The sequence below is a fragment of the Lampetra planeri genome, chromosome 41 (assembly GCF_965212315.1).
Source record: "Lampetra planeri chromosome 41, kcLamPlan1.2.h2, whole genome shotgun sequence".
Lineage (NCBI taxonomy): Eukaryota > Metazoa > Chordata > Hyperoartia > Petromyzontiformes > Petromyzontidae > Lampetra > Lampetra planeri.
In genome coordinates this window covers 169,122-196,116 of record NC_136147.1, presented here as the reverse complement: position 1 = coordinate 196,116, position 26,995 = coordinate 169,122, and the positions used below count along the sequence as shown (strand labels likewise).

At 44.9% G+C, this 26,995-nt stretch overlaps 1 protein-coding gene across 2 annotated transcripts; it reads right to left on the bottom strand.

Annotated features, from left to right (window-relative positions):
* Window positions 1-7,543: 7,543 nt before the first annotated feature.
* Window positions 7,544-18,147, bottom strand: LOC144731997 (glycine N-acyltransferase-like). Of its 2 annotated transcripts, XM_078613179.1 has the most exons (5): window positions 17,990-18,147; window positions 16,515-16,600; window positions 12,408-12,516; window positions 11,317-11,434; window positions 7,545-9,460 (listed from the first exon to the last, which is right to left on the bottom strand). In XM_078613179.1, exons 2-5 carry the CDS (start codon window positions 16,590-16,592, stop codon window positions 9,049-9,051), a joined length of 717 nt encoding a protein of 238 aa, XP_078469305.1. In that variant the 5' UTR covers window positions 16,593-16,600; window positions 17,990-18,147; the 3' UTR covers window positions 7,545-9,048. The 2 variants fall into 2 exon arrangements, with proteins under 2 accessions (XP_078469306.1, XP_078469305.1); XM_078613180.1 differs by lacking the exons at window positions 16,515-16,600; window positions 17,990-18,147 and adding an exon at window positions 14,009-14,081 and having other exon boundaries at window positions 7,544-9,460.
* Window positions 18,148-26,995: the final 8,848 nt, after the last annotated feature.

The window sequence follows — 26,995 nt, the reverse complement described above, 5'->3', positions numbered from 1 at the left end:
TACCCAGTGCGTGTGCGCGCGTGGGTATACAGTATATGGTCTATAGCATCATGGGGGTGTGACGCGCAATGGCTAGTCGAGTCCGTTGCAGTGCCCATCTTTAAATTATCGAAGTTCAATTCCTGGTCACGAAACAACACCAATTTGCGATTTGGATTCTGAACCTGGTTTACTCTTAGATAAACTCAGCCTTAAATGAGTAAGCGGTGGTGTATCTTCGTTGGTACCAGGGATACTACAAGAGTCTTGTGCATTCGTGGCGTCGCATGCAAACCACATCATCGTTCCCACCTCAATAGGTGCTCGCTGCTTGCACTAGTCTATGCTGTTGCTGTGACACGTAGAATATATACATGCACACATTTGCATAAGTTAACACTTGGGATGGGTCGTATGATATAGCTGCAGTAAAGTACTCTGAATGTGACATCGCCCGTTAAGTGCTCTGAAAATATATATATACGGGCAAATAGCTCATGCTTTGTACATCTTAACATTCTTAACGGTACGCAGTATCCATAGATTTGTTTCTTTTGTAATCGGCTCAGCTTGTGAGGTGTGCGAAGGAGCGTGTACATATGCACATGTCTACACGCATCGGGGTGCTGTGGTGGTGGTGGCGATGGGCGAGGATATTCTTTGCTACGTTTTTTTTGTCGTCGAGACTCCACGGCGGCTCTCGGAGTGGGTGGCGCCGGTTTCTCTTTGCCTTATGAGCTGCTGAGCAGGAGACTCTTTGGTTTCGCGATGGCAACGCGCAAGCGGCGGGACCTTGGCGTGCGGACTTGACGCCAGAGCAGTCTCGCCTCGATCAATCCGAAGGGCCCTCGAGCTTTTGGCGATTTTTTTTCTCGGTTCCCCCCCCCCCCCGCCGTTAAATATTCGCTCTTTTTTTGCTGCTAACATTTCATATTGTGGAGGTGAAACAAAAACTGCAACATTCCACTGAATTGAATTTGGGTGGGAGTTGAGGGGAGAGGCGTGGGAGCGGGGTAGGGGGAAAGGGGTTAATTTTTTGTTTGCAGTTTTGTGATCGTAGTGGAAATTTACAAAAATAATACAAATAGCAAAAAAAAAATTAGCTGTTTTTTTTTTTTCAATAAGCATGCCAAAAAAAACCTGTCACTTGCTTGGGGCCTGCAGCATCAAGGGTGTCTCCTCCTCGGGGGAATGAAGTGTCATTGCCGTAATTCAAGGGGGCACTTTGGGGCGTAGGGCTCTCTTGCAGCTAGGTTCACACTGGACTGCGTGTAGTAATTGCCGATATCGCTCATAAAGGCACGCAGTAAAAGATATATGCAAAGGTCTGGGATTCTCAGCACTGGTGCGGCTGCCCTTCACTTGGTGCGAGTTGATGGTATGAAAGCTGAGCTGTCGTGTTCCCCGGTGATAAAAATTACATTGCAATGCAGCAGACGTTCTCTCGCATGTGAGAAAGTGTCCCCCCTGGTGTGCAGGTAAAAGATCAACTTGAAGGGATTCAGAAATAGGTCTGCAGGCCATTCTCCAACACCACGTTGAAATCCTGTGAGAGTTAAATCGTTTTTTCGTCTCGGTTACACGACGCATGACCAGCATTGTGATTTACATTTTGGATAAAGAGTGAATATAAAAACAATAATTTTCATTATGCACTACTCGCGTAGATGCAGCTAGGAGCGACCAAGTCTAACGGCCGCCTGCTTGCCGCTTGCACATTCTGCGCAACTGAAACGCGCTTCCAAATCCTCGGGGGTGAGGGGGGGTGAGGGGGGAGGTTCGTCGCTCCGTCGTCGCTCCAAGGGACCAGCCCCGCGACCCCCTCCGCCCCCCCGAGCGTCAAGCCGCAAGCCACCAGAGTAGTCGGTTGTCTGTTCCACACGCGGCAGCTCGGATTGAGCCGAGATAGGTGCGACTTGAACTCGTGACCTCACCCAACGCTGCGCACTGCAGTCCAGTGGGAATTCTGCAAAGCCCCTCAAGGATTTCCCCGACCCCCCCCCCCCCCCCTTAGCTGTACGCGGTCGCCCTCGCAGCAGCGCAGCATGGTCCGCTTTAACGAAACACGTTTTTGTTGCACGGGAACTCCTCTGAGTTGACGAGACGAGCCCAGAACTCTCTCTCTCTTTGTAGTCACGGCACTCGCGTTAATTAGCACTGGAGCTGTAAAGTTTCACTATCGTCGTGACTTTGTGTGTTTTACAAATATTGCGAAGATTGCTAGCTGTTACTCAAATGAGAATCTGTCGTGCAACAATGGGAATTGACTACTTGTAATACAGTTGTTATTAATAATGATTATTATTAGTTCGTTATTTGGATGCTGTGCGTTCAGCTGTGTATAGCCTATAACCTGGGCACCGATTAGTTCGATTTTGGATTGAGAGGAGCACTTGCCCCACCCTCTCTCGTTCACCCACCTGCACACACGCACACGATCCCTGTCACCAATTCCCTTGGCTTGATAATCTGGCGGTGCATTGCCTGCATTTGAGTGGTTTGATCCAGCCGTGAGTTGCTGGGTAAGGTTGAAGACGGCAGGGGGGTTACGTAGGGCATTTTAATCAGTGTCGTCACTGGTGTCAAGAGAATGTTCTGTCCGAATATTTGTTCTCACAGGGACGAATATTACATTCTCCTGAGGGATATTGGTATTCAGGATTTATTTTTTCGTTCCCACTGGCAAATATTTGTACCCACCTCATTTCGTAAGACGATCAAGTCTATCGATGCATCTTCAATTAAAACCAGAATTTCACGACAATTTTCCAAATATTTGTGAAACCGTTGCTCAGAATGTATTCTGATCATTTTACTTTTTTGATCCATCCGTTGGTCCTAGCTTTATCTTAACCAATGTATAGCGCCCAACTCCTGAAACTAGTTCATAATTAACCCTTAATTCTACCCTGGAACCATTGGTCCTAACCCCGAATTCTAACCCTAACCCCTAAACACGAATCACAAACCCCAGGCCCTAGCTCATAACACTTTCACCCAGCTGATAATCCTAACCGCTCGCCATAACCCAGGAAAAACAAGTAGGGGGAACAACTGTTTGCTGGTGGGAACAAATGTCCATTCCCTTGGATGAACTCGACATAACTCCGGTGTGTGAATTGAGCCCTCACTGGCACCGCACCGCCCCTCTGCCCAGCGGATTGCGTCTCCTGTGCAGATTGGATGTAATAATACAAAATGATTGTTCGCGCACGCGTTGATCGGGATAGGTGTCTCTGTACATACCTACTTACCACTTTGGGATCCGGTGAATATGTTATTATTGTTATACTAATTATACATGTGATTTAATGGTCAATAAACTTATTGGGAAAATGTCCAGATTGTTATCGCCCCGTGATTTAATGCTCGAGTGTTTGTTTGTCCTTACCTAGGTAAGCCGTTGGTGTAAAGTTAATATTCCTATAGTATTTGAAAAGAATATAAACATTGCAATCTCGACCAATGGCGCAGCCAGGATTTTCAGGTAAGGGGGGCAATCCCTCCAGAAATGAAAAATGATAGAGGAGTTGTTAGTAAGTAAGGAGTTAGTAACTAAGGAGTTATTAGTAAGTAAGGGCTTGTCCCTTGCTTTTTATTCGACGCGTGTGCGGCGATGGCGCAGCCATCGATCGAGGGTCGAATTCGAACCGAGTTGTGTGATCGGCATCGCGCTCGCTGAAGGTGTTTGCCTTTAGGGAAGTCGTGTACTGTGTACGCAACTGAGCACAATTCTGAGTCACTTATAACTGCTTTGCCGTTACTTATTGCCAGTTATGAGCTCAGACTACTGTCCTATCATCTCAGAGTCCCTGACACGTAATAATATGCTACACAGTGGCAGTGGGGGTCGCAAAATGCCGATTTATTACTAATAAACCGCAATGATCCGATCGAAATGAGGGATTTTCAATCGGATCATTGGGAGTGGCACGTATCCAGCAGCATCGAGTAACACATCCGCAATCCAGCAACCAGGAGGTGGGAGTTGTATATGTATGTTCAACTTCTTCCGCACCCAAACGTGCTAATCTGAGTTCGCGGTTTACACAAATATCGCCGCGCTATTGATGCACTCACCAGGCACGCAGCCACCATTTACGAGAGTTTTAACCCAGAAGTACGGTGCGCATGAAGTTCGACATCTAGTACATATTCTTGGTGCTTTCGGTAAAGCCACGTAAATGTAAAACTAAATATAACAAATAAAATAAAAATAAAAATTGCGCAGCCCTTTCCCCCGCCCACTCACTTTGGAAGCCCTTATAAGCAGCTACATTTGGGGGCTTGCCCCCACTTTTCTCTCCTCCTGATGAAGACCGCTTGTGTTGCGATCGAAACGTCGTGGGTTTTTTGCTTTTATTATTTTCAATTTTTTATTTTATCTTATTATTTTTATTTTATTTTCATTTTTTTTCTATTTACGTGACCTTACCGAAAGTACCAAGAATATGAATTCCTGCAGTCACGAAAGTTTTAAGTCTCGATATAGAGTACATAACAAAGCAGCCTTCGCTTAGGACCAGAATTTCAAGCACAACAAAGTTGGCAGTCTTAGCCCAACCATACCACTCGCTGCAGAACATCAGTCTTTCACTTAATGTGGCTTTTTTTCTGGTTATATATTTTGTTTTCCCTTTGCAGGACAGTGCCTCAAGCGTGTATGTTTATTGGAAAAAGGAAGTCACTCTGGAAAACGCGTTCTCAAGTCATTTCTTTGCATTTCTGACTCAGGATGGTGCACTGCCCATTGTAAAAAGAAATCTTCATCTTGTTCGATGCCAGTATAGCACAACTGAATTGCACATGCAAATAGTTTGTTTATATATAAATAAAAAGATGACTACTAAGAGAGTGTTATTGTTACGTATATGTATCAGTCGGTGGCGGATAATTGTTTCAACGCTGTGGGCACACATGACATTGTTTTCTCCGAGACCAAGGTGCTCTGCAAACCCTCGGGCCACCATCAGAGATTTGTTCATGAAGCCATCCAGATATACAAACACAGACACAACTTTAATCGAGAAGATGGATTCAGATTGAGCAATCATTGGAAGGACGTGATAGACCGCGCCAAGTTTTAACTGCTGTGATTCTCACTCACCCACCCGTGTCGTCTTGTTGCCCGATTACTAATTCGAGCTCCTTGCTAATATCTCCAGCCCCACCCGTCCCTGCACGCCACAAACCCTCCCCCTTGTGCCAGCCCCCACCCTTCCCTGCCCCCCCCTCTCCCTTGTGAACTCCTACAGCCACGACTCGACAAAACTCCCCCCCCCCCCTTTCCCCCCCCCCTCACGTGCCTATATGAAGCCACAACAGCAGATCATTTCTCACCTGAAGACGCACGCTTGTGTTGCGACCGAGACGTCGTGTTTCCTTTCATTTTTTGTGTGTAGCCAACCGTGCTAATCAGAGGCACTGTGTGATTTAGCATTCTTGATCTGAGGTAAATTGTCTATCATACTCAATCATGACAGGACGTCAAGGTAGACATGCAAGTAAAATAGGTCAATTGTTTAACATCAAACGTTATAGTAGGTCACATTACCAGGGTTAATTCCTATTTTGTATTGGTATGGAGTGCAATGAACGATTAGGGCATTATATAAAATAAATAAAAAAGCTAGCTGCTCTTGCCATGAAGTGACAATGTTTGTTGTGTATAAGGCTTGGGTATTACGAGTCACTTTCCAATTTTCATCTGGTAAATGACGACACTCACTGGTTGGCTTTGTCCATTCATTGACCTGGCCACACATGAGCCCATTACGACGATGCCTATCACACCGCGGGTTTCAGCCCTGTCTTTGCACGCCACCTGGCGTTCGCCACCGATAATTCCACAACAGTCTCCGCATATTCTTTGGTTCTTTCGGTAAAGTCACGGAGATAAAATAAAAAAAATAAAGTGAATTAAAAAAACCACGAACGTAGAGTGTAATCGGAGTGAGTGTCCTGTCACAATCTTGCGGTGAGGCTCGTGAAGAACGCTACTGGGCAGCAGTTGGAGGCAGTCGCCCTCCAACAACAACGGCGTTGGCAAAGGAACGACGCTCGCAACCACGAGCGGAGCGCCGGGCGGATAAATAGCAGAAAGTTGGCACAGTAGGGGACAGCTGGTGCATCTGCCAGTCATCTCGGTCGGTCAACCCATGCCCCCTGGGTCTGTCCCGTGACCTCCCGTCAGCAAGCCTTCGCCACTTCACGTGGTGACCTCAGGGCACCTGGCCTGGCACAGACGCCGTGGTGACGTCGCTTCCACTTAGTGGCGAATGGCGGCTACAAAAGTGAGCCTCATTTTTGTTATCGCATTTGGCAGTTATGCACAAGCACAAATAATAAAAACTAAACTCGTAAAAAGCTGACCGGAAGAGGAAAATATAGTTGACATTTCAAGCAGTGTCCTGCATAAAAGAACGGTCTCTGCAATTAAAATCCATTGCATAACAATGCAGATGTGTATTGCGATGAAAGACCATTGCCTGAAATGTTGCCTGTTGTGTAATCTTTCCACTTGAGGGCAGTGCTATTGATGTTTTTTTTGGAAATTAAGGTCTGGATTTCAAGAAATAGGACTGAACAGCATTTGGAGCAATCAGTACTGGACAGACATTCAGGACCTGCTCAAGTCAGATGCGCTTTGCATGTTGAATTTATAATTGACCTCTGAAACTAAACTATCTAATTTACCAGGTAAAGTCCACGGAACGTTTAGCTCTTCTTGTTCAAACTTGACCTGACCACACGTGATAGATCATCATCGAAGTGGCTGATCGTAATCTGGGAATTTATAGTCGCCAAATAATCTGAATGCACGTTTCTAAATGTGGAGGTGCAAGACCTGGATAAAAATCCACGCGACCACAGGTTGAAAATGCGAACTCCTAATATACAGGGGAGTCAGGGTCGTGATTGAATCCACGACCTCCTGCATAACAGGTGAGGGAGATGATATCTCGCCAGCGCGGCACTTTGAGGCTTGGTGCTGGGAAATGGTGAATCCCAGGTCGTGTAATATTGCATTGATCACGAGGCTGAGTTGTGGAAGTTGTCCAAAAAGAGGCTAGCATGAGACCAAAATAGAGGAGGCGACAAGAGGAGCCACGATCTTCCAGGATACTTTGTTAATTTTGTTCACTCCGGGTAAATGACGTCACGCGATTTTGGACGATTTTTGACCCCCCCCCTCGTCTCACGGCGTCACTAAAAGTCAGACCCCCCTCCCCTTAAATATGACGTCACAAAGGTCTGCCCCCCCCCCCCCCCACAAAAATATCAAACATGCTTCAAATCGCTTTAAACTATTGTCATCGTAGAGCGTATTTAATGTGGCGATGCACTCTGATGTTGTAGGAGAAAACATTTATATAAAAAAAAAGTATATTTAATTAAGTAGAACGTGTTGTCTATATTTATTTAAAGTTGCGCATTTTGATGTGACATCACACTTCTCAACCTCCCCCCCCCCCCTCGTTACACATCGTCACAAATGTCTGACCCCCCCCCCCCCCCCAGGTGCGTGACGGCATTTATGGACGGCCCCTAAGGCCCATTGAGCTAGAAAGCTCTATTGTTCAAAAGCGATCAAAGGGGGTGGGCAAAGAGATATACATGGATACAATAAAAATATGTGACCAGAAATCAGGGTGGCATGATATAATTGAAAACTTTAAATATAACAGCGAATAATTTGAAAAGGGCTACAAATTGAGACATTCAGCATTGTAGACATTGTAGCAGGGCGTTGACTGGATCAAAATCAATAATGATAAGTTTGTTGAGTCAGATAAGACCCATTAGGTCAAAGGTAGCTCCATTGAGCCGGTCTCTTTTCAATCTCCCTTTTAAAAAGCACACTACAAATGAAGGAAATCCAAGGCTCATTTACACTATGAAGACTCACATAACCACATATTTAGTTTAGATAAGCAAAGCAATGTAGTTTTAAACGAATTGCAATTGGTGGTGTGCGCGATGGTTGTGTGCAAAAAACACTTGTAAATAGTGATGATGGTTACCAAACGTCATGAAGAACAGCACTAGAATCACATACCTGTCAACCCATATGGTTTACCCGTATTCTTGTCCAGGGAAATTGAGTTTTCAGGTCCATATGGCGTACAGCCGTTTCAATACGGGCAACAACAAAACTCATACATCCAAATAAAAAAAAGTCGTGGGACAGCATCAGCATGCAAGATCACAGACAGTAGCATAAGTAGCATAATTGACACCAATAATCAAAATTAATACATTAAAATTATTTAGTAAAATATTTTGGTCTATTTATTTGTGTTTCTCCCTTGTGAGGGGACTTTGTAGGATGAACGTTGACATTTATAAGGGCACGGGGTGACTAATAAGGTCTGAATTGGTCTGTGGTAACGTAGGCACTGATTAGGGGTTGACAGGTATGGGGTCCATATTCTATCTACGTGGCTTTACCGAAAGACGACCCAAAGAATATGAATTCCTGCAGTTACGAAAGCTTTAAGTCAAAGAATGGGATCATTATGTATAGGTATACATTGCACTCCGATTGTAGGTAGTAGCATTTCGGATACTATCTATTAGGAAATGAAACCCGGCTTATTTATGCAGCGATTCATTCACAACCAAAACAACATGCTCAGTCGGCGTTAAAATACTCCACCGACGTTGTGGAGACGGCGTGCGTGACACAGAGAGTCATGAAGTAAAACAAGGCCCTCCGATTGGTGCTTAACGGGCCTGAAAGGGGATTTGGTTAGAGGCAGGGAATTGAAGGCATTGGAGGAGAAGTACAACATGGAAAGAGTGGGAAAGCGATGATGATTGAAAGGGATGACGGTTGGAATCCGTTAAAAAAAATTGAACGCGATTGGCTGGAGGGAAAGCAGAAGGTCAAGGAACCTTAGGGAAATGGGCTTGAGGGATGTATCAATGGGAAGCGAGAGAGTTCGGGAGGCTTGGCGCAAAGGGAATCTTTGAAGGCAATGTCTCGTGATGGAAGTAATAAAGACTCCTGTTATTGAAGACTACTGTGTCGGGTGTCAGTACACGAATATTAAAACCTAAAACGCATCAGGGCTCTATAGTCACCCATACGTAACGGCGGCCATACAGCATAGAAAACCCAATCTCTGTTGCGAACTGCAAAGAAGCAGTGTTGTCTTCGTGAACATAACCGTATATAGGTGCATCCCCATGAAATTTGTCGAGAAGAGCTGCCATGCACTTGTGCAGGAGTCCCTTTCTGCGGTAGTCCGGTTTTACATATCCAAATGCCATTGATCCGTTTAAGTGGGTGAGGAGCCAGGCGACCGGATTTCCAGAACCGTCCAGCACAGAGCTATTGGGCAATCCTTTCGATATGCAAGCCTGGATTAAGCTAAGACCGTCAGGCTCGCCTCTGTGCGTCCACGAGTTCCACACCAATTCAACGTGGCTTGTATTCAATGTAGACATTTCCAGATCCAATTCAGACTTTCGAATTCTGCAAAACAGTAAAAACAATACATGCACAAGTGACTGACTGTCATGTCTTGAATTCACGGCTATGGTTACCACTGCTGAGGCACAAAACACTATAAAACTAAACTATTTTTATTTTACCAGGTAAGGCCCACTTTTGTGAGAGCTTATATATAATAGCTCAACAATGTGCAAACTTATATCATCCAAATAATCTAAACACATTTCTAAATCATTAGACCTTTTCTAGTACCAAAATATAATAATAGGTTTTCCCATTTTTTCATGCATATATTATCAGAGTGTGTGTCTTGTTTGCATTTTGACCACAAGTATTGTGGTTAATACACACATGATTCCTTGTAAAAAGATTTCAGTTTTGTTGTCAGAAAAAAGGGGGAAAACCCTATTGTTACATTTCTAAATGAGGAGGGAAAACCAGAGGACCTGGAGAAAAATCCCTGCAACCACAGGGAGAACATGCAAACTTCAAATATACAGGCGTCAGGGTCGAGGTCGAACTCACGACTTCATGTGTACCAGGCAAGGTAGTTAACATCTCGCTACCATGGCGCCCCTGGACATATCATGGGAAGAATATCTCACATGTCACAAGGGGGCAAAACTACATGTACGATGTTTTATACAAATTACAAAAAAATGCCTTTTTAATGTCCAGCAAGACTTATGGATTTCCCAAGAAAGCTACCTCAAAAAAGAGGATAGAGACTGGGAAAACCAGGGAATGTGGAAACCCACATTCCCTGGTACACCATAGAGCTGGATGTATCTCCGACCATCATCACATAACTATTGAACTGAAACATGTGCACCAAGCTCTCAAGGCGAATGGATATTCGGACTACACAATCCATAAAGCTATCACCCAACTGTAGGGAAAGAGCCATCTGAGGACCCAATCAAAACCTCACCTTGCCATACATAGCAGGGGTCACCAAAAATATTTCCCAAATCATGAGCAAACACAAGATCCAGGTTCGATTTAACAAAGTGCATCAAATTCGTGATCTGATCCCATCTGTGAAGGACACGATTCCTGACATGCAATATCCTTGCGTCTACAAACGAAGCTGTATCTGCGGCAGCAGTTACTTTGGGGAAACGAAGTGACACGTCTCGGACCGTGTTCGTGAGCATAAGTCAAATTTCAAACATGGGAGGACCAACACTTCAGCCGTGGCGGATCATTGTTTAAATGCGTTTGGCTCACACGAAATTGATTTCTCTAAGACGAAGGTACTTTGCAAGCCCACTGGCTATCAACAAAGATTCGTTCATGAAGCCATCCATATAAACAGACACAGACACCATTTCAACCGAGAGGATGGGTACAAACTTTGTAATTATTGGACGGATGTCATCAACCAGTTTAAGTCATAACTTGGCTGTGACGTTTCCATCTTGTCACCTTCCGATGTTAGTTTTATTTCACTAACGATGGGATAAGCAATTCCAGTTCCTGCGGTGTCACCCCTTGCGTTGGGCGTACCACAAGTTGTTTTTTTCTCCATGCGTCTCCCCTTCTCTTGTTTTCTCCGATTTCACATTAAAAGAACCATCTCCGCTCGTGCTAGCCCCAGGGCACTCGTGCCCCGCCCACTTTGTCCTGGTACCAGGACGCTTTGGCTACGCCCATTTTAAACCTTTAAAGCAGCTTCCCCACTTTTTTCCCACCTGATGACGGTCGCTTGTGTTGCGATCGAAACGTCGTGGTTTTTTAATTATTATTTTTGAACCCATCTACGTGGCTTTACCGAAAGACCCCAAAAATATAATTAATTACGATTTTGACTTCCGTTTAAAAGAGACCCCGGGGTCCCGCCATAATGTTCAAATGTAGCACGGCGTGCCTTGTACCTGAGTGTGGCAGGCTCATTCGTTGTGGCCATGTAGTAGTAGTCCGATTGCCGGGATACACGGACATCTTTTTTGGCCGCCATATCATTGATACATTCTTGAAAATCGGCGTCTACACCTGTTACACACAAAACGTTCAACTCAACGAAACATGGCAGTGTAACGGTCGAGGAGTTCTCCAGACAAAGATACATATAAACATACCAGGTGTGCCACGTATTACTTTAGATAATTTAACAATGGCAAGAAATGGTAGCTGACTTGCTATGGTATTTAAAAAATAATTACGAATATACATGCCAGATTATCTATTGACTGTGGTTTTAATGTGGTTCTTCCCAGTTTGCTTTTCAATAATAAAAAATATTGACACTGTACGTCAATAACACGGCCTTGAAAGGAAAATATATAATAATTTCTAGCGTTGACCTTTTTTTAAAGCACATAGGCCAGAGTGGGTGAGAATTGGAGACTACATGTTACACCATGGGGCCTTCTAAGAATATGAACAGTATAAATTGGCACATAAATACAACAATCAAAAATGTACGACTACATACACCAATTTGTATTTAAAGCTTAAATTATTCAACGTTGCTGCCACATTGAATTATAGTTAAAATAAGTGCATTATCTACTCACTCAGATTCCTCAGCATAATCCAGTCCGCTTATACAGTAATACCTCGTTATGCTTATATTCAATAAACAAAGTTTCAGTATCACACACTTTGGATTTTTTTTACCATTATTTTACACAGAAAGCTGAAAATGAAGTAAAATAATAAACGCACTCAAATGTATAAATACATAATAAATTGAGCGATCTACAGTACAAAATGAATAAGAATAAAATAGTTTATTCACTATGTTTCTTTAATTTGTCAGTTTTTTATTTTAATACTGTACAATATAAAATAATTATTTTCAATATAAATTGTCTTTGTTTTACAATATCAGTGGCAATGTATGCAGTGTTTATGGTATGAAATGGTCAGTTATGAAGGTTTCGGACACAACCTCATTGCACTAATGTTAGAAGTTATTCAACGTAGGAAGTTCAATATACGAAGCTCCACGCAGACATTTCACCTTCCAGCATGAAGGGTTTCTTCCATTCCACAACATTCCACAGGTTAGCAAAGCTGCTTGGGTTGGATGCAAATGTGGAATATTTGGGCAATGAGAGCTTTTCACCAGCCTTAAAAAGGGAAGATTGCAACATGACACAAAGTATTAGTCAAACTTAAAAAGAAACTAGTCAATAAAACACTAACATCTAAATGTTTTGAGCTCAAAGAAAGTCGCTGCAATGCAATTGGTATAGATACGTTCACCCATTATTTGCATGCATATTTGGTGAAAGCCTTAAGGAAATCATTTGTGATAGCCCTCTGCTCACGAGAGCGAACATTGTGGATTGTTATAAGGCAGTGATTCTCAAAGTGTGGTTCCCTGTACCACTGGTGGTCCATGACGATCCTCCAGTGATCCGCGGGCTATGAATCAAACACACCTTGATCCGAAAACAATGACGTTTACACCTCTTGTTTCGGACGTAGAATTTATATTTTACCCATAATTTATTTGAAAATGAAGTTAGGTAAACTCACAAATTAAACTACCGTAAACCCAAGATCTAAATAGCACCCATAAAAATAATACCTGCGTTTTAATATTTTGTATTTATGTTCCGGTAATACGAATAATTCAGTATGACTGTTTTTTTTTATAGAGAGAAGTGAATGCGTCTTGTCACTATGGGTGGGGAAGCTGGGTGGTCCGCGGTCTACGGGCCAAACAAATTTGAGAAACACCACTTTCAGGTGATGTGTTCTACCCAAGCCAACTTACTTTTCATAGCAATCAACATCATGCCTCTTAACTCGTGCACGCTCTCAATTCCTTGTGTTCCTCCATCTCAGTGTAATGTAAGGCAGTGGGGTTCTCAAGCGGGGGTAGGCGGACCCCTGGGGATACGTGGCAATGTCCCAGGGGGTGCGTAAGGTGATTTATGAATGTGTGAAATTATATCATACATGAGAGCCATTGGTGAATAATCGTGTATGAATCTATAAATATAAAATAGCTACGATTTGTTTTATCCATATGGCAACCTAGAACGATATAAAATACCTTTCTAAACTCATTGATCGTAAACAATGTGCTTTCCAAGAGTAACCACTGAGTGTGAACAAATTTCGTCTCGCATGGAGAGCCTTTGTTTTTTTTAATTCACTTGCAAGCTACCAGCTAGTTAGGATACCTCACAAAATGGACAATTGGTTAAAATATTGATGTACGTTTATTTCTCAGAGCCATGTGGGGTCAGGCAAGGTGGCACTCTTCAACAAGGCGTAAAGTATCCAAAAAAGGTTAAGAACCACTGATTTAAAGCATCCATTTCCGTGCCCTGTTGGAGTAACTAAATTGTGAACTTCACAAGCAGGAATGGTTTAAAAACAGAACAATAAAAACCTCTCAGATCACTCGCCAAAATACTGGGCATGCAACTCTCATGAATCACCATCATCCATTTCAAATGACCTTGACATGTCCAAGAGGCTTGTGAGGGCCTTGTAGACCTCAGTGGCTGTGCAAGATAGGGGCACCCATACTAGTCGGGTACTTGGCAAGAGACGGGACAAAATGTGGTGCCTTCAACCCCCCCTGACCCCATACATATAACTCACCTGGTACGTTGGCTGCACAATTACAGCCTGAAAGTTCGGCCAAGAGTCCACGTAAACGTCCATTGGCCCCGACATGCCGTCTAGTCCATAGTACAACCACCCATACGTCGGCAGGCACACAATACTGTAGTTCATTCATTTTTGCAGTTTAGAGATTAAGATGATGGGAGCTGATGACAATGGATGTATGCATGCACGTTGAACTTCTTTCACATCATACATAGCCAACCATGCTAAATCAGAGGTGTGTGTGGAAGGACAACAAACCAAACACAAAAAGCAGTTCTAAAGAAATGAGTGTTCAATCTAGATTATTTAAAAGCGCATAGCTCCAGTGGCTTCCTAATGTTGGAAGGAAGAGCATTCCAGACGGCCGCAGAAGCGCACCTGAAAGCGCGCAATGCGGTGAGCGTCTGTGTTAGATGGCCAGCCAGAAGCCGCTGCGAGGATCACCGAAGTTCGCTTCGTGGTTTATGCTCCTCCGCGGAGCAGGATGGACATAACATATTAGAACAATGGATGAAGAGAACTTAAACAATAATGAAACGTTAGGGTAACGGATATTTGATGACCTTGATGAAGATTACGATTCTGAACGTATGATGAAGACTCTGATAAGAGATAGGTAAAGTTGAGCGAGGTGAAAGGAGGATGGTGTATTACGGAGATGATAATGACGCTTCTTCACTCAGGAAGGCCTCACCGAGTCCAAGACTATATCAGGGGGAATCTTGACTTAAAACTTTCGTGACTGCAGGAATTCATATTCTTTGGGTCTTTCGGTAAAGCCACGTAGATAGAACAATAATAAAAATATCACGACGTTTCGATCGCAACAGAAGCAATCATCATCAGGTGAAAAAATATAGCGGGAAAGCTACTGAGGCAGGAACATTTTTTTAGCGGGACAGCTGCTGAGGCAGGATGTTATAAAAGTTTGAGATTGGTGTAGCCCAAGGGTCATAAGCGAAGTGGGCGGGGCTAGAGCTAAAATTTGCATGTAAATGTAAGATCGGAGAGCTGAGCTACCTCCACGACGAAGAAGCTGTGAATGTGGCCATTGTATTGTGAGAGATTAGCATGTCAATGTAAGAAAAACGAGAGCCACCACCACATCGAGGAAAACGAGCAATGGTGGCTGTGTTAGTGAGACATTTAGCCTGTTAATATAAAGACATTTAACCTGGTAAAGTAACTCAGAGAGTCCAAAATAACTGCTAACATCGGCAGATAAGATGGAAACATCACAGCCAGTTATGATTTAAACTGGTTAATAACGTCCTTCCAATGATTGCTCATTTTATACCCATCTTTTCGGTTTAAATTGTCCTGTGTTTATATATCTGGATGGCTTCATGCACGAATTTTGCTGATAGACAGTGGATTTGCAGAGTACCTTCATCTTGGAAAAATAAATGTTGTGTGTGCCCACAGCGTTAATACAATGATCAACCACGGCCGAGGTATTGGTCCTACCATGTTTCAGATCTGCTTTATGTTTACGAACACGGTCCGAGACATGTCACTTAGTTTCCCCAATGTAACTACTGCCACAGACACAGCTTCGTTTGTAGACACCGGGGTATTGCATGTCAGGGATCACATCTTTCACAGATGGGATCAGATCACGAATTTTATGTACTGTGTTGAATCGAACCTGGATCTTGTGTTTACCCATGATTTTGGAAATCTTTTTGGTAACCCCAGCTATGTATGGCAAGGTGATGGTTTTGATTGGTCCTGAGATGGTTCTTTCCCAGCGGTTGGGGTGACAGCTTTACGCATTGTGTAGTCTGAATATCCATTCATCTTGATGGCTTGGTGTACGTGCTACAGTTCACTGGCTAGGTGGTGATGGTCGGAAATACATCGAGCTCTATGGTGTAGAGTTTGATTAGGGAATTCTTCTGGGATGGATGGTGGTGGGAGTCAGGTTTTAGGTAGGCATCCATATGGGTGGCTTTCTTGTAGACAGTGTGCCATTGAGCCAACTGGTCTTTTTTTGATTAACACATACAAGAATGGTAGCTTGCCATCCTTTTCAACCTCCATGGTGAATTTGATGGCTGGGTGTATGGAATTGATGTGGTTGAAGAATTGGTCCAGAGTTGGTAGGCCATGTGACCATATGACGAACGTGTCATCTACATACTACTTCCAAAAGGAAGGACGTAGGGTGGGATGCCTGGATGGCATCTGTCTCAATTTTCCATGAAATATTGGCTACAACTGCAAATAAGGGAGAACCCATTGGGGTACCTTCAACTTGTTTGTAGAATTTTACAATGTATTTGGTGCACTGCCCTCTGCTGTCAATAACGTGCCTCTGCAGCATCCTACAGCACCTGTGTCATGCGTGTTGATGGCCCATCCAAGCACTATCCGGTGCTCAAACGCTGCTTAGCTTCGAAGAGCTGATGAGATCGGGTGCATTCAGGATGCTTTGGTCAGAGGCAATCAAACAGAGTTCCAGTTAATATCAAGTGGTGCTGCTGAGTTCGCTCACCTCGGCTGAGTGAGGAAGGCTGCGAGACAAGGCCACCATCAGCTCCCTCAAGTGCTGCCTGCTGCGCAGAATGATCATTCTGTTGTCTGTGAGACCACGGTCAGCGGATGGAACACACACATGTACGTAGCAACACAATTAGCAGTTACTGGTTACAGATTTTGGATATACATTCTTGACCAAAGGCACTCCACCAACTCACTATGACAAAACAAATAAAAAAAGCACTCGTGTTCGAATCAATCTTTGGAAGAACGTAATCAAACAGGTGGGGTGTTGACTGTTGTGTTGGCCGACTCTCTGTGTTGTATTGCATTATATTTCCAAGTTTTCTATGTTTGTTTTCTCATTCGTTTGTACCTGATGATGGTTGCTTGTGTTGCAATCGAAACGTCGTATTCTATTATTATTTCATTTAATTTCAATGTGACTTTATCGAAAGAACCATTTATGAGTTACGAAACTGTTTGTGTGTCGTCTGCGGCTTTCGCAAAACTCCCAAAAACTCCCAAACAATTCCTATTTAATTCCTCATGCCAACCCATCGATATATCGAAACCGCGATCGGGAAAGTCGCGATGCAGAAGGGTCGACTGTGTATCTTTTTTCTTTTGTTTTATTTTAAACATAAATGAATATGCAACGGAAAACAATATTAGGGGTCAATTAATTGGGGGGGGGGGGTGTGGGGGTCACAAGATATCTGAACCACCCTGTGGAGTCATAACCATTCAGCCTTGCGATCAATTAACACAGAAGCACGATGAATACACACTTGAGGTATATTCATGTCAGAGCCCCCCCCCTCCTAATGTTTAGCGGGCGTTGTGCGTCCGGCTCCGTGGTACAATGCCAAAATAGAATAACAACCCACGAACATCTCGGTGAGATTTAAAAACTAAATTTCTTACGGTTACGAGTGGAGTGCTGTGAAGATGCCGATTGCAATTCGGCTATTGTGGATCGCGTTATTCCGAACGTGTGTGGAGGTAGTGTATAGCAAACGTGTGGTGCACCTTCGTACGTGCAGGGCTCACAAGTGACGTCATCACAGATATTCTATTTTAAGGACGAAACAGGAGGATTTCTCCACAAATCTGGCTGTCCGCCTGATGAAGCGAGTTGTAATTACTGGCCAAACGTCGTACTCAGATTGTAAATGTTGTGGATTTGCTGTCCAACACACCGGTTAGTTCTGTACTAGTAACGAATTGCCATGTTCTGTTTACTTGACAAACCTTACTAATTGGCTGTGTCGGGTGGTGGCGGGTTTAAAGAAACATTTATATTTACGCGATCTAACCCCAAAAAGAAACCTGTATGATGGATATAATGATTCAACAGACAAGACGACGAGCTGGCCCTACTGTCCACATTCTTTGATATGTCTCGCATGTGGCGGACTAATGACACCGTTCAAACCACACGCTGCAAAACAAATGTTCGTTGCTGTCTGCGGCCCGTGTTGGACTCACCTGTGGTGATGATGAAGATGATGGATCGCTCGCTACCTACGGAGTCGTGCACTCCTCAACGTTCATAGCAGCACACGGGAAACCGCTGCTCGTACAGGAATCGCCTTGGGTAAGCCAGGTGCGGCATGTGAATGGAGGCCGCGCCTCAGCAGCGTGTAGATTATTCAGTCTGTCCGGTCATTGCCTCCGCCAGATTTGTTTTGCGTGTGCATACCAGTGAAACTGATGAGTTTAATCAGGCAAATAGCCCGATGAAGCTGGTTGCAATCAGATACCGTGCCAACCCATACGGTTTACCCCGTATTATTGTACATGGAAATTGAGTTTTCAGGTCCATACTGCGTACAGCCGTTTCAATACGGGCAAAAAATGTTGTCTATTTGTTTGTGTTTCTACCTTGCGATGGGATTTTATAGGATGAACGTTGAGATTTATAAGGGGCACGGGGTGACCAATAAGGTCTGAATTGGTCTGTAATCAGGTAGGGCACTGATAAGGGGTTGACAGGTAGGCAATCACCAGCGAAGCGTCGTAGTCAAAATTGTTAATGGAGTGGATATACTCTCCAACACGCAGGTGTGCTGAAGTAGTAACCAATCGGCACGTTTCGTTTACGTGAAAAACCTTCCTCTTTTGGCTGTGCTTGGGGTAGTGGTGGGTTAACGACACATTTTCATTGACGTGGTCTAACCCAGAAAAAACCCTTCATATTATGAAGAGTATTGCTCGCGAAAGCCTACTACTACTACGTGTTAAATACTACGTCTCTACTACTACGTGTTACTGGTAGTAACCTCCTGGTTAAACCAGCCCACAGGGAATTATTTCGTTTGTCCGTCGTGCAGGGGAGGAGCTGGGTGGGGAGAGAGGGGCTGGATGGAGAGGGGCTGAGTGGGGAGGTTGCGGAGGGGCTGGGTGGGGAGGGGAGGGTGGGGAGGGGCTGGGTGGGGAGGGGAGGGTGGGGAGGGGCTGAGTGGGGAGGGGAGAGTGGGGAGGGTGGGGAGGGGCTGAGTGGGGAGGGTGCGGAGGGGCTGAGTGGGGAGGGTGCGGAGGGCTGGGTGGGGAGGGTGGGGCTGGGTGGGGGGTGGGGAGGGTGGGGCTGGGTGGGCCGCTTAACCTACTCACGCCGGCTTGTGCCCGACCTCACAGTCGGGCATATTTGCGCAATACACCACGCCGCCGTTGACACTTGCCATTGACCGAGCAACCCAAAGTTACTACCAGCTCCCTCCGCAGGAATGTGTTAAATACTACGTGTCTACTACTACTACGTGTTAAACCCTCGAGGTTGAGTTGTCGAACTCGGAGCGCGGTGTCCCACGGTGTAAGCATCGCAGAGGTTTGAGAGGAGGAGAGAGCGAGCGAGCTGCAGGAGAGTTTGGAGCTCGCAAAAATTCGATCCTCTGGTTGAACCGTGAGTTCATCCAGGGACTTGGGTACCTAACGAGGACCGCGACGTTGAACGTTGATCCATTGCTGCTGTATTCACAGTCGCTCGTGATAGTCCAGACCATTGCACCCGGGCTTTCATTTTAGATGGCGTGAAGCGAGATGCCCAGGCCAACGCACAAGATGATCAATTTCCACTAACGTTGCGTATAGCAAGCAGTCGAACCGAGGTCACTGGGATTGGGGGGGGGGGGTGCAATAAGCACTATATGACTACACTCTTTGGTTCGTTTGGTAAAGTCACGTAGGTAAAATAAATAAATAATAAATCACGACGTTTCGATCGCAACACAAGCAATCATCATCAGGTAGAAAGATACAGCAGTAGAACTGCTGAACAAGAAAGGACTGTTGCAACAAGAGGTTATATGTGGGTTTGAGGTGGGTGTCACCCAAGGGTAAGTAGGCGGGGTCAGAAATGGAAAGGAGTCCCGTTGCCGTGCGCACGCACAACAGATGCTCCAAGGATTGGCATGCTAAAGTCAACACGGGACTAGATAATAAGGCGTAAATACAAAATGTTAATTTCTTTAAAGTAACGAATTAATTGATTAATTGACGCCGATTTTGATACAAGCATGCATTGTCACCAGATCTGAGTACGTGTGCAAAATGTGGATTGATTGGACAACAGGAAATGGACGACATTTTGATTACAAGATTTGACCCATACAAACAGAGGAATCAAGTTAAGTAAAACCATTGAAAAACTGTTGAATAAAACCGTTGAAAAAACAAGTTAACGCTGGACAATTACTTTGATCATCAGTAACCACGATCTATATCCACTGCCAAATGAAGGTCTCCCCAAGTCAAAAGTATCTCTCAGAGTCCTTGTCATGCAGAAATCCATCGACCACCTGCACACGGGACAATTACATCGCTGCCACCCCACGGGAGACATCCCCTCGGGCGTGTTCCCTTCTTTGTATGTATGAACAGTACAGGAGTCCACGCACAGGGACTCTTCTACTTACGAACGAGTTAGGTCCACGCACAGGGACTCTTCTACTTACGAACGAGTTAGGTCCACGCACAGGGACTCTTCTACTTACGAACGAGTTAGGTCCACGCACAGGGACTCTTCTACTTACGAACGAGTTAGGTCCATGTAGAGGGACTCTTCTACTTACGAACGAGTTAGGTCCATGTACAGGGACTCTTCTACTTACAAACACGATATGTCGATTTGCATGGACTCTTCTACTTACGAACACGTTAGTTCCGTGTCAGGGACTCGAGTTAGGTCCATGTGTAGTGACTGACTCAGAGACACTATGAGTAGGAGGCACTCTGTTTATTAAACGGCCTTAACAGTTGACACTTGGTAATTACGGTTCCAGTCAGGACAGCTGGTAGACTGCCTGACTGGCGACGCCGAGACGGTGAAGACGGAGACGGCGGTGAAGACTCCAGCAGCACGACGGGGACCCCCCCCCCCCCCACTCCACACGACAGCCCCGAGGTCCCTTCCCGGGGCCCCTCTTATACTGCCAGCGTTGCCTGGCTCCGCCCCCGGCCACGCCCCCTTCTGAAACCTACTAGCGGGTTCTCGATGTGCCCCTTCAGTGACCTTTCCCCTACATCCCTCTCTGGTCTATCACGTGACCTGCTGTCAGTCAGGGCTGCTGTAAGCTGCAGATCCCCTTCCCTGCCAGCAGCCAGCGCTATGCTACGTGACCAATTCAATGTCACTACACTTGTGTCGTGAGTCACTTCGGAGGCACTAGAAGTAGAAGGCACTCACATTTATTCCAGCCATCACAGGCACAGGGGACAACTACATAACTGGTCATGATAGCTGGCACACTGCCTGACCAACAACGCCGAGGAGGTGAAGACGAAGACGTAGCATGATGGGTTCCATTCCAGACGACAGCCCTGACTCAGCGTCGGGACTTTCCTTTTATGCCCCCCAGCGTGGCCTGGCTCCGCGCTCGGCCGCGCCCCCTTCTGGAACCTACCAGAAGGTTCTGGGCTATACCCCACGTGTCCCCTCTGTCACCTTTGCCGTACATCCCTTACCCCGGCCTATCATGTCCCCTGCTAGCCGACCGAGCTGCTACGTTCTCAGATGCCCCTTCTCTGCCAGCAACCAGCGATACACACCTAAGTGACCCATTCTATGTCACTACACATGTATAGGGACTCCTCTACTTACGAACGAGTTACGTTCCAGAGGACTGTTCGTAAGGAGATTTGTTCATAAGTCCAACTTTACTCCAGTCGATTCCAAACATATGTAGTGGGTTCAATTTAGGTGCACACTTCTTGGGAGGCAACACTAATTTATTAGAACAGTAAGTATTATAACACTGTACATTACACATAGAGTGGTGACCACCGACCTACTCTAGCTAACACACACTTCTCTAACTCTCAGCTACTCTAGCGTGACCCAGCCAGGTGGGCTACTGGCAGGTCCGCTGACTGGAGGCTTGACTCTTCTTGGCGTCTTCACGATGCATCTTCATTCTTGGCACGGGCAGCCCCGAACCTCGTGAGGAGGCTGCTTATATGGGGCTCGGCGTGCCCGGGCCCCACCCCGGCCACGCCTCCCTTCGAGAACCCTCTCGAAGCCCCCCCCTGCTGTCCACGCGCCCCCCCCCCCCCGAGGTCCCCCTGGGCCCCCCGGCCCCCACTGGGATCCGGTCACGTGTCCAGCCGGGATCACAGCGAGTGCCACGGCCTCGCAGCACCCCCGTGGCCTCCCGAGTCCAGAATCGGCCCTTACGTCTTTCCCCCCTCCAGCCGGGATGACGTCATGTTTGTATGTAGACCCACGTGGTCGTGACGCTCCCGGCATAGTGACGTCACACGTGTGCGTGTATACACAGTAGTGATGCTACAATCACTACACATGTACGGCATGTACAATAAACACGGGGAATGGCTTTAAAAGTTGTATAAAGTAGAGGAGTCCCTGTATGTTGAACTTCTTTCGCACCGTACATAGCCACTCCCACACTCGTCTATTACACATGACCACCATCCCTTCTAGGAATGTGCCTTTCAGGGGCCGCCCGATAATCTAAATCCAGGGTGTCCGTTGCTTGAAGACTGAGCCTGTTGACGATGCCAATCCACTGAAAAAATATATCACACACATTAAATTTGAGGAAAAAATAACAATGTTCGTATCGCTCACCTTAGAATTACATTCACCTTCGTAACAAGTACAGTACTGCACTTGTCTGAGTTAACCTCAGCATTTTGCAAACCTAACGGTAGTATGTACACGGTCGAGAAGACAAAGAGATCTTGATTTGCAGCTTTTGTGACTGCAGGAATCCATACTCTTCGGTTATTTAGGCAAAGTCACGTAGGTAGATCTAAACGTCGTGATCTATTATTTCTACTTGACTTTACCAAAAGAACCAAAGAGTAAGATAAAGAGAGCTGCAAAAGTAAAGTGCTCAAGTGTGTTTATGTGCACAGATTTGATTAAGTTGAAGAGATAAAGCAATTATCCTTCATTCAACAACTATCCCACGGTTAGTGTATTGTGTAAATTGCTTTATGCGACACGCGTGTTCAAAGTCGGTCATCTGAGAAGTCACTCCACGCTCCTTTCCAGGAAAACCGACTCAGCGCCGAGCGCCAGATTTTGCAAAGCTCCTTCACTCCGAGCCGCAACGGTCAACTGGTACTCCGCCTACTGGCCCAGCTATAAAATAAGAGGCGACTTTAGTACCACTGAGCTGTCCACACTGAACACTGTGGTCGTCGTAGTGGCTTCTGTTTGCAGAACTACGGTCAGTAAGATTAATTTAGGGTTTGCCCAAGAGGAAAGTCTCATCACTTCCCAGTAGCTGCTCGATCATTCTGCGGCAGCTAGAAGGAATCTCTAGCATTGCTCTCACACATGATCTGCTAGCTGGGATTTAAAACGTTTGTTATGTTTTAGTTATAACTTTGATATTTTATACACAGGAATACTTGTTTGAAATTCAGCAGTGCCAATGACTCAGCACGAGTTAAGATGAGCGATATGGAGTAATTAATGTTATTTTCATATTTACAGAAAATAACTTAGGTAAACAGTGAACTTCATAATTGTTGAATAGTATGTGCATGCATTATTTAAATAATTTAACATCATAAAATTAATTTGTCATAATCATATGTTTTAGCATTGGTAGAGCTATGGAATTATGGTGCATATGGGAGTACGCAGATAGGAGGTGGAGAATATAATTCTTGGTGCTGGCGACCAATGTCCATTTCCATTTGCCTGTTTTCTTTCCTGAACTTCATATCTCTTCCAGCACGCTGCAGACGATGGCCCTGTGGCTGAGATCCAGTCTCGTGATGCTGCTCCTGCTGCAGGGGCAACTGCCGTTGCCGGCGATGGCTGCCGCAGATGTTCACGACAACGAGCAGGGAAAGTGTCGGGTGGACTACATGGCAATGCCAGGACTACCGGGAAACGCCGGGATCCCAGGAAACCCGGGCAATTTGGGCCTGGCTGGCCCGCCTGGGAAGGACGGGCGAGAAGGTCACCAGGGCCTTCCTGGCAAGAATGGCGAGAAAGGAGACATGGGAGAACAGGGCCTGAAAGGGGACAGAGGGAGCGTGGGAGAGACCGGTAAAACCACTTCACTGTTACTGCAACATTGCTGAGTTTTACAAAGATCAGATGTTAACTCGAGTGACTGCACTATTATAGAGAATAATCTATCGCGTTAAAGACACTGTTTTGACCAAATTATTCATATGTTGACAAAGGTTCTGCTTTTATGGAAGCTTATCAAATTCAACATTACTTATGCATTATTTGTTCATAAATCTGGTACGATTAACGTGTGTTTTTGAATGTGTTGGATTTTTCATCAAAATACGAATCGGGCCCAAATTGCTTTTACGAAACGTATGTGCATTGTTACAATTTAATTATGGGCCCATTTTTATAATCCAATGAAATATATATTTTATAAATACAAGTATGACAACATGTCTGAATAGCAACTGATATCATGAAAATATTAACATTTTCAATGTGCAGAAATCATGTATAATTCCTTTACAGGGTTGGCTGGAAAATTTGGACCGATGGGTCCCGCTGGACTGAAGGGGGATTGTGGACCTCAGGGTGAAAAGGGACACAAAGGAGATGCCCCACCTGACATCCCCATATCCGCATTCACCGTGGGTTTGACTGTGCCGAACCCTCCTAGTGGATCTCCTATCAGATTCAGCAAGGTCATGTACAATGTGCAGAATCATTACGACACGCTCCCCGGCAAGTTCATTTGTCGTTTCCCGGGCGTCTATTACTTTTCTTACCATCTCGCTGGAGGATCTGGCCCCACCCAGGTCTCCTTGAGACACAATGGACAAGCAGTCCAGAATACATATTCCTCTACCAGCAGCATTTACAGCATGTCAGGGGGCTCGGTGCTGCGCTTGAGAAAGGGCGATGAAGTGTGGGTGCAGACCGAAGGTGCTCACATCAAGGCTTACACAGACGTTACCACTGACAGCACTTTCTCTGGTTTCCTGATGTACCCTGACCTGCCTGAGCAGTTACATTAAATTTATCAACGAGCTCTGCTGGAAGTGTGATCGTTAACATGTAAGGTTTGTGGAGCAAAAAAGCACACAAACAGCACACGAATAAACATACACTCTTAGACAGCACATGAGCAAACCCATACTATATTATATCGTGTTCATTCACTCTTGCTGGCCGAGTCATCCTTGAAAAAGAGCTGCGTATCTCAATGGGTAATTTTACTCGGATAATAAACTTCTGAACTGTATAATTTTTCGTGGTTTTACTGCATAGAACTTCGATGTGTTTTTAGCTGTGCCGCGTGCTGTGCAGCATGATGTCCGACGTTTTGGTCCATGTGCTGGGAGCTTCTTCCGGCTCCGGCCATGCAATTTTTACACGTTGTGCTGAGGACTGCTTCAATAATCTGGATATTCACTTTTGCCATCAAGTACCAGCGAAAACTGCAATTGGCCACAAGTTCAAGGCTAAACAATATGCTTGCTGGTCATAACAAGTGGGGGCCCCCTTGCCATCCAGCCTCTTTCCAGAGGTCACTGAATCCACAAGCTGCCAGCATCAGTCCTCCACTTTTGGCAACAACCATCTGGTATTATGCCTCATCCATTCTAGTCCGTCTTTCACTCCATCAGTCCATCTTTTCTTTGTCGTCCCCTGCCTCTGTTTCCTTCCTCCACCAGCGTTGCTTTGCTGGATTCCTGTTTTTGGTGACCTTCCTCTGGCATGGTCAAACCGTAGCAGACTGTATTCCTTATTTCTTTAAATGCAAATATACGCACCAACTGTAATCACATATGTGCAAACAAATGCAGGTGAATATCCAATCCACAGGTAACTTTCTAAAATATTTGTTTATGCCGAATAGAGGAAAATTGGATTCGTTTATAATTTCAAGCGTATATATATATGTGTTGCACAATGCAATACTCAAACTCTGATAATCATTCATGTCTCACTATATACAATATTCACAGTCTGGGTATATATTAACACAGGTATAAACATGTTCATGAGTCTATAAATGCATACCGGTGGCCAAATACGTGAATTCCCAATATCAAATAAAATGGACGGTAAGCGAATTATTTCCACACAATGTCACGTGTAATGCTTTGAGATGGTACGTGTTATGGTGACAAAAAAATTCGCATGTGGATAAAAATTGTAATATTGTGTGATGATTTAAAATGAATCGGAATGATTGTACTTTCTTCATTGAAAATAATCCATGTTAACAGTAATTGTCGGCGTATGACAGCAATGTTTGTGGGGAATTATTTCATATAATCAACAGAAAAAATAAAGCATTACAGCGAATAATGAGTGGTGTTCACTGCATGTCATGTTTATACATTTAAGACACTTCTTCAATACAATTTTGATTTGAAGCTTTCGTGACTGCATGAATCCATACTCTTTGGTTCTTTCGGTAAAGTCACGTAGGTAGAAAAATAATCATAAAAAATGTTTTCCTACCTACGTGACTTTACCGAAAGAACCAAAAAGTATGCTTCAATAAATTTTACCAATATACAATAATAATGACGATTCCAATGGCTCCCACCCTCATACACCATCATCATATTAATCGTCTCCTCTGAAGCGGTTTAACACTACAGTATTTGTAAATTTCAGCATTTGTAATATTTGCTACGGCTGGTCGCACTCGTTACACACAAAGTGCTTGCCAGAAATGAACCACGATACAACCTTTGCCGATCTCACCAAAGGGCATCAACCAAAACGCGAACTCCGCTCATCCTCGCAACGGCTTTGGCTGACCATCGAACAAAGACGGTCACTGCATCTGTCGTCGTCTGGAGCGCTTTTGTGGCCGTCTGGAACGCTCTTCCTTCCGACATTAGGAAGCCACTGGAGCTGTGCACTTTTACATCTAAATTGAAAACTAATTTCTTTAGAACTCTTTTTTGTGTTTAGTTTGTTGTCCTAACCCCGTACCTCCAATTAGCACGGTTGGGTGTGTACGGTGCGGAAATTGTTCAACATGTGGTGTTTGATAAGTACACCAACTCAATGTATAG

Excerpts from the sequence above, each read along its gene's own strand:
- LOC144731997 (XM_078613179.1), bottom strand. The coding sequence starts at position 16,592 with ATGATCATTCTGCGCAGCAGGCAGCACTTGAGGGAGCTGATGGTGGCC. Across the intron at positions 11,435-12,407 it reads GAAACCCTTCATGCTGGAAG|GTGTAGACGCCGATTTTCAA; the intron begins GTGAAATGTCTG and ends TGTGTGTAACAG. Across the intron at positions 9,461-11,316 it reads AATGAGCCTGCCACACTCAG|AATTCGAAAGTCTGAATTGG; the intron begins GTACAAGGCACG and ends ACTGTTTTGCAG.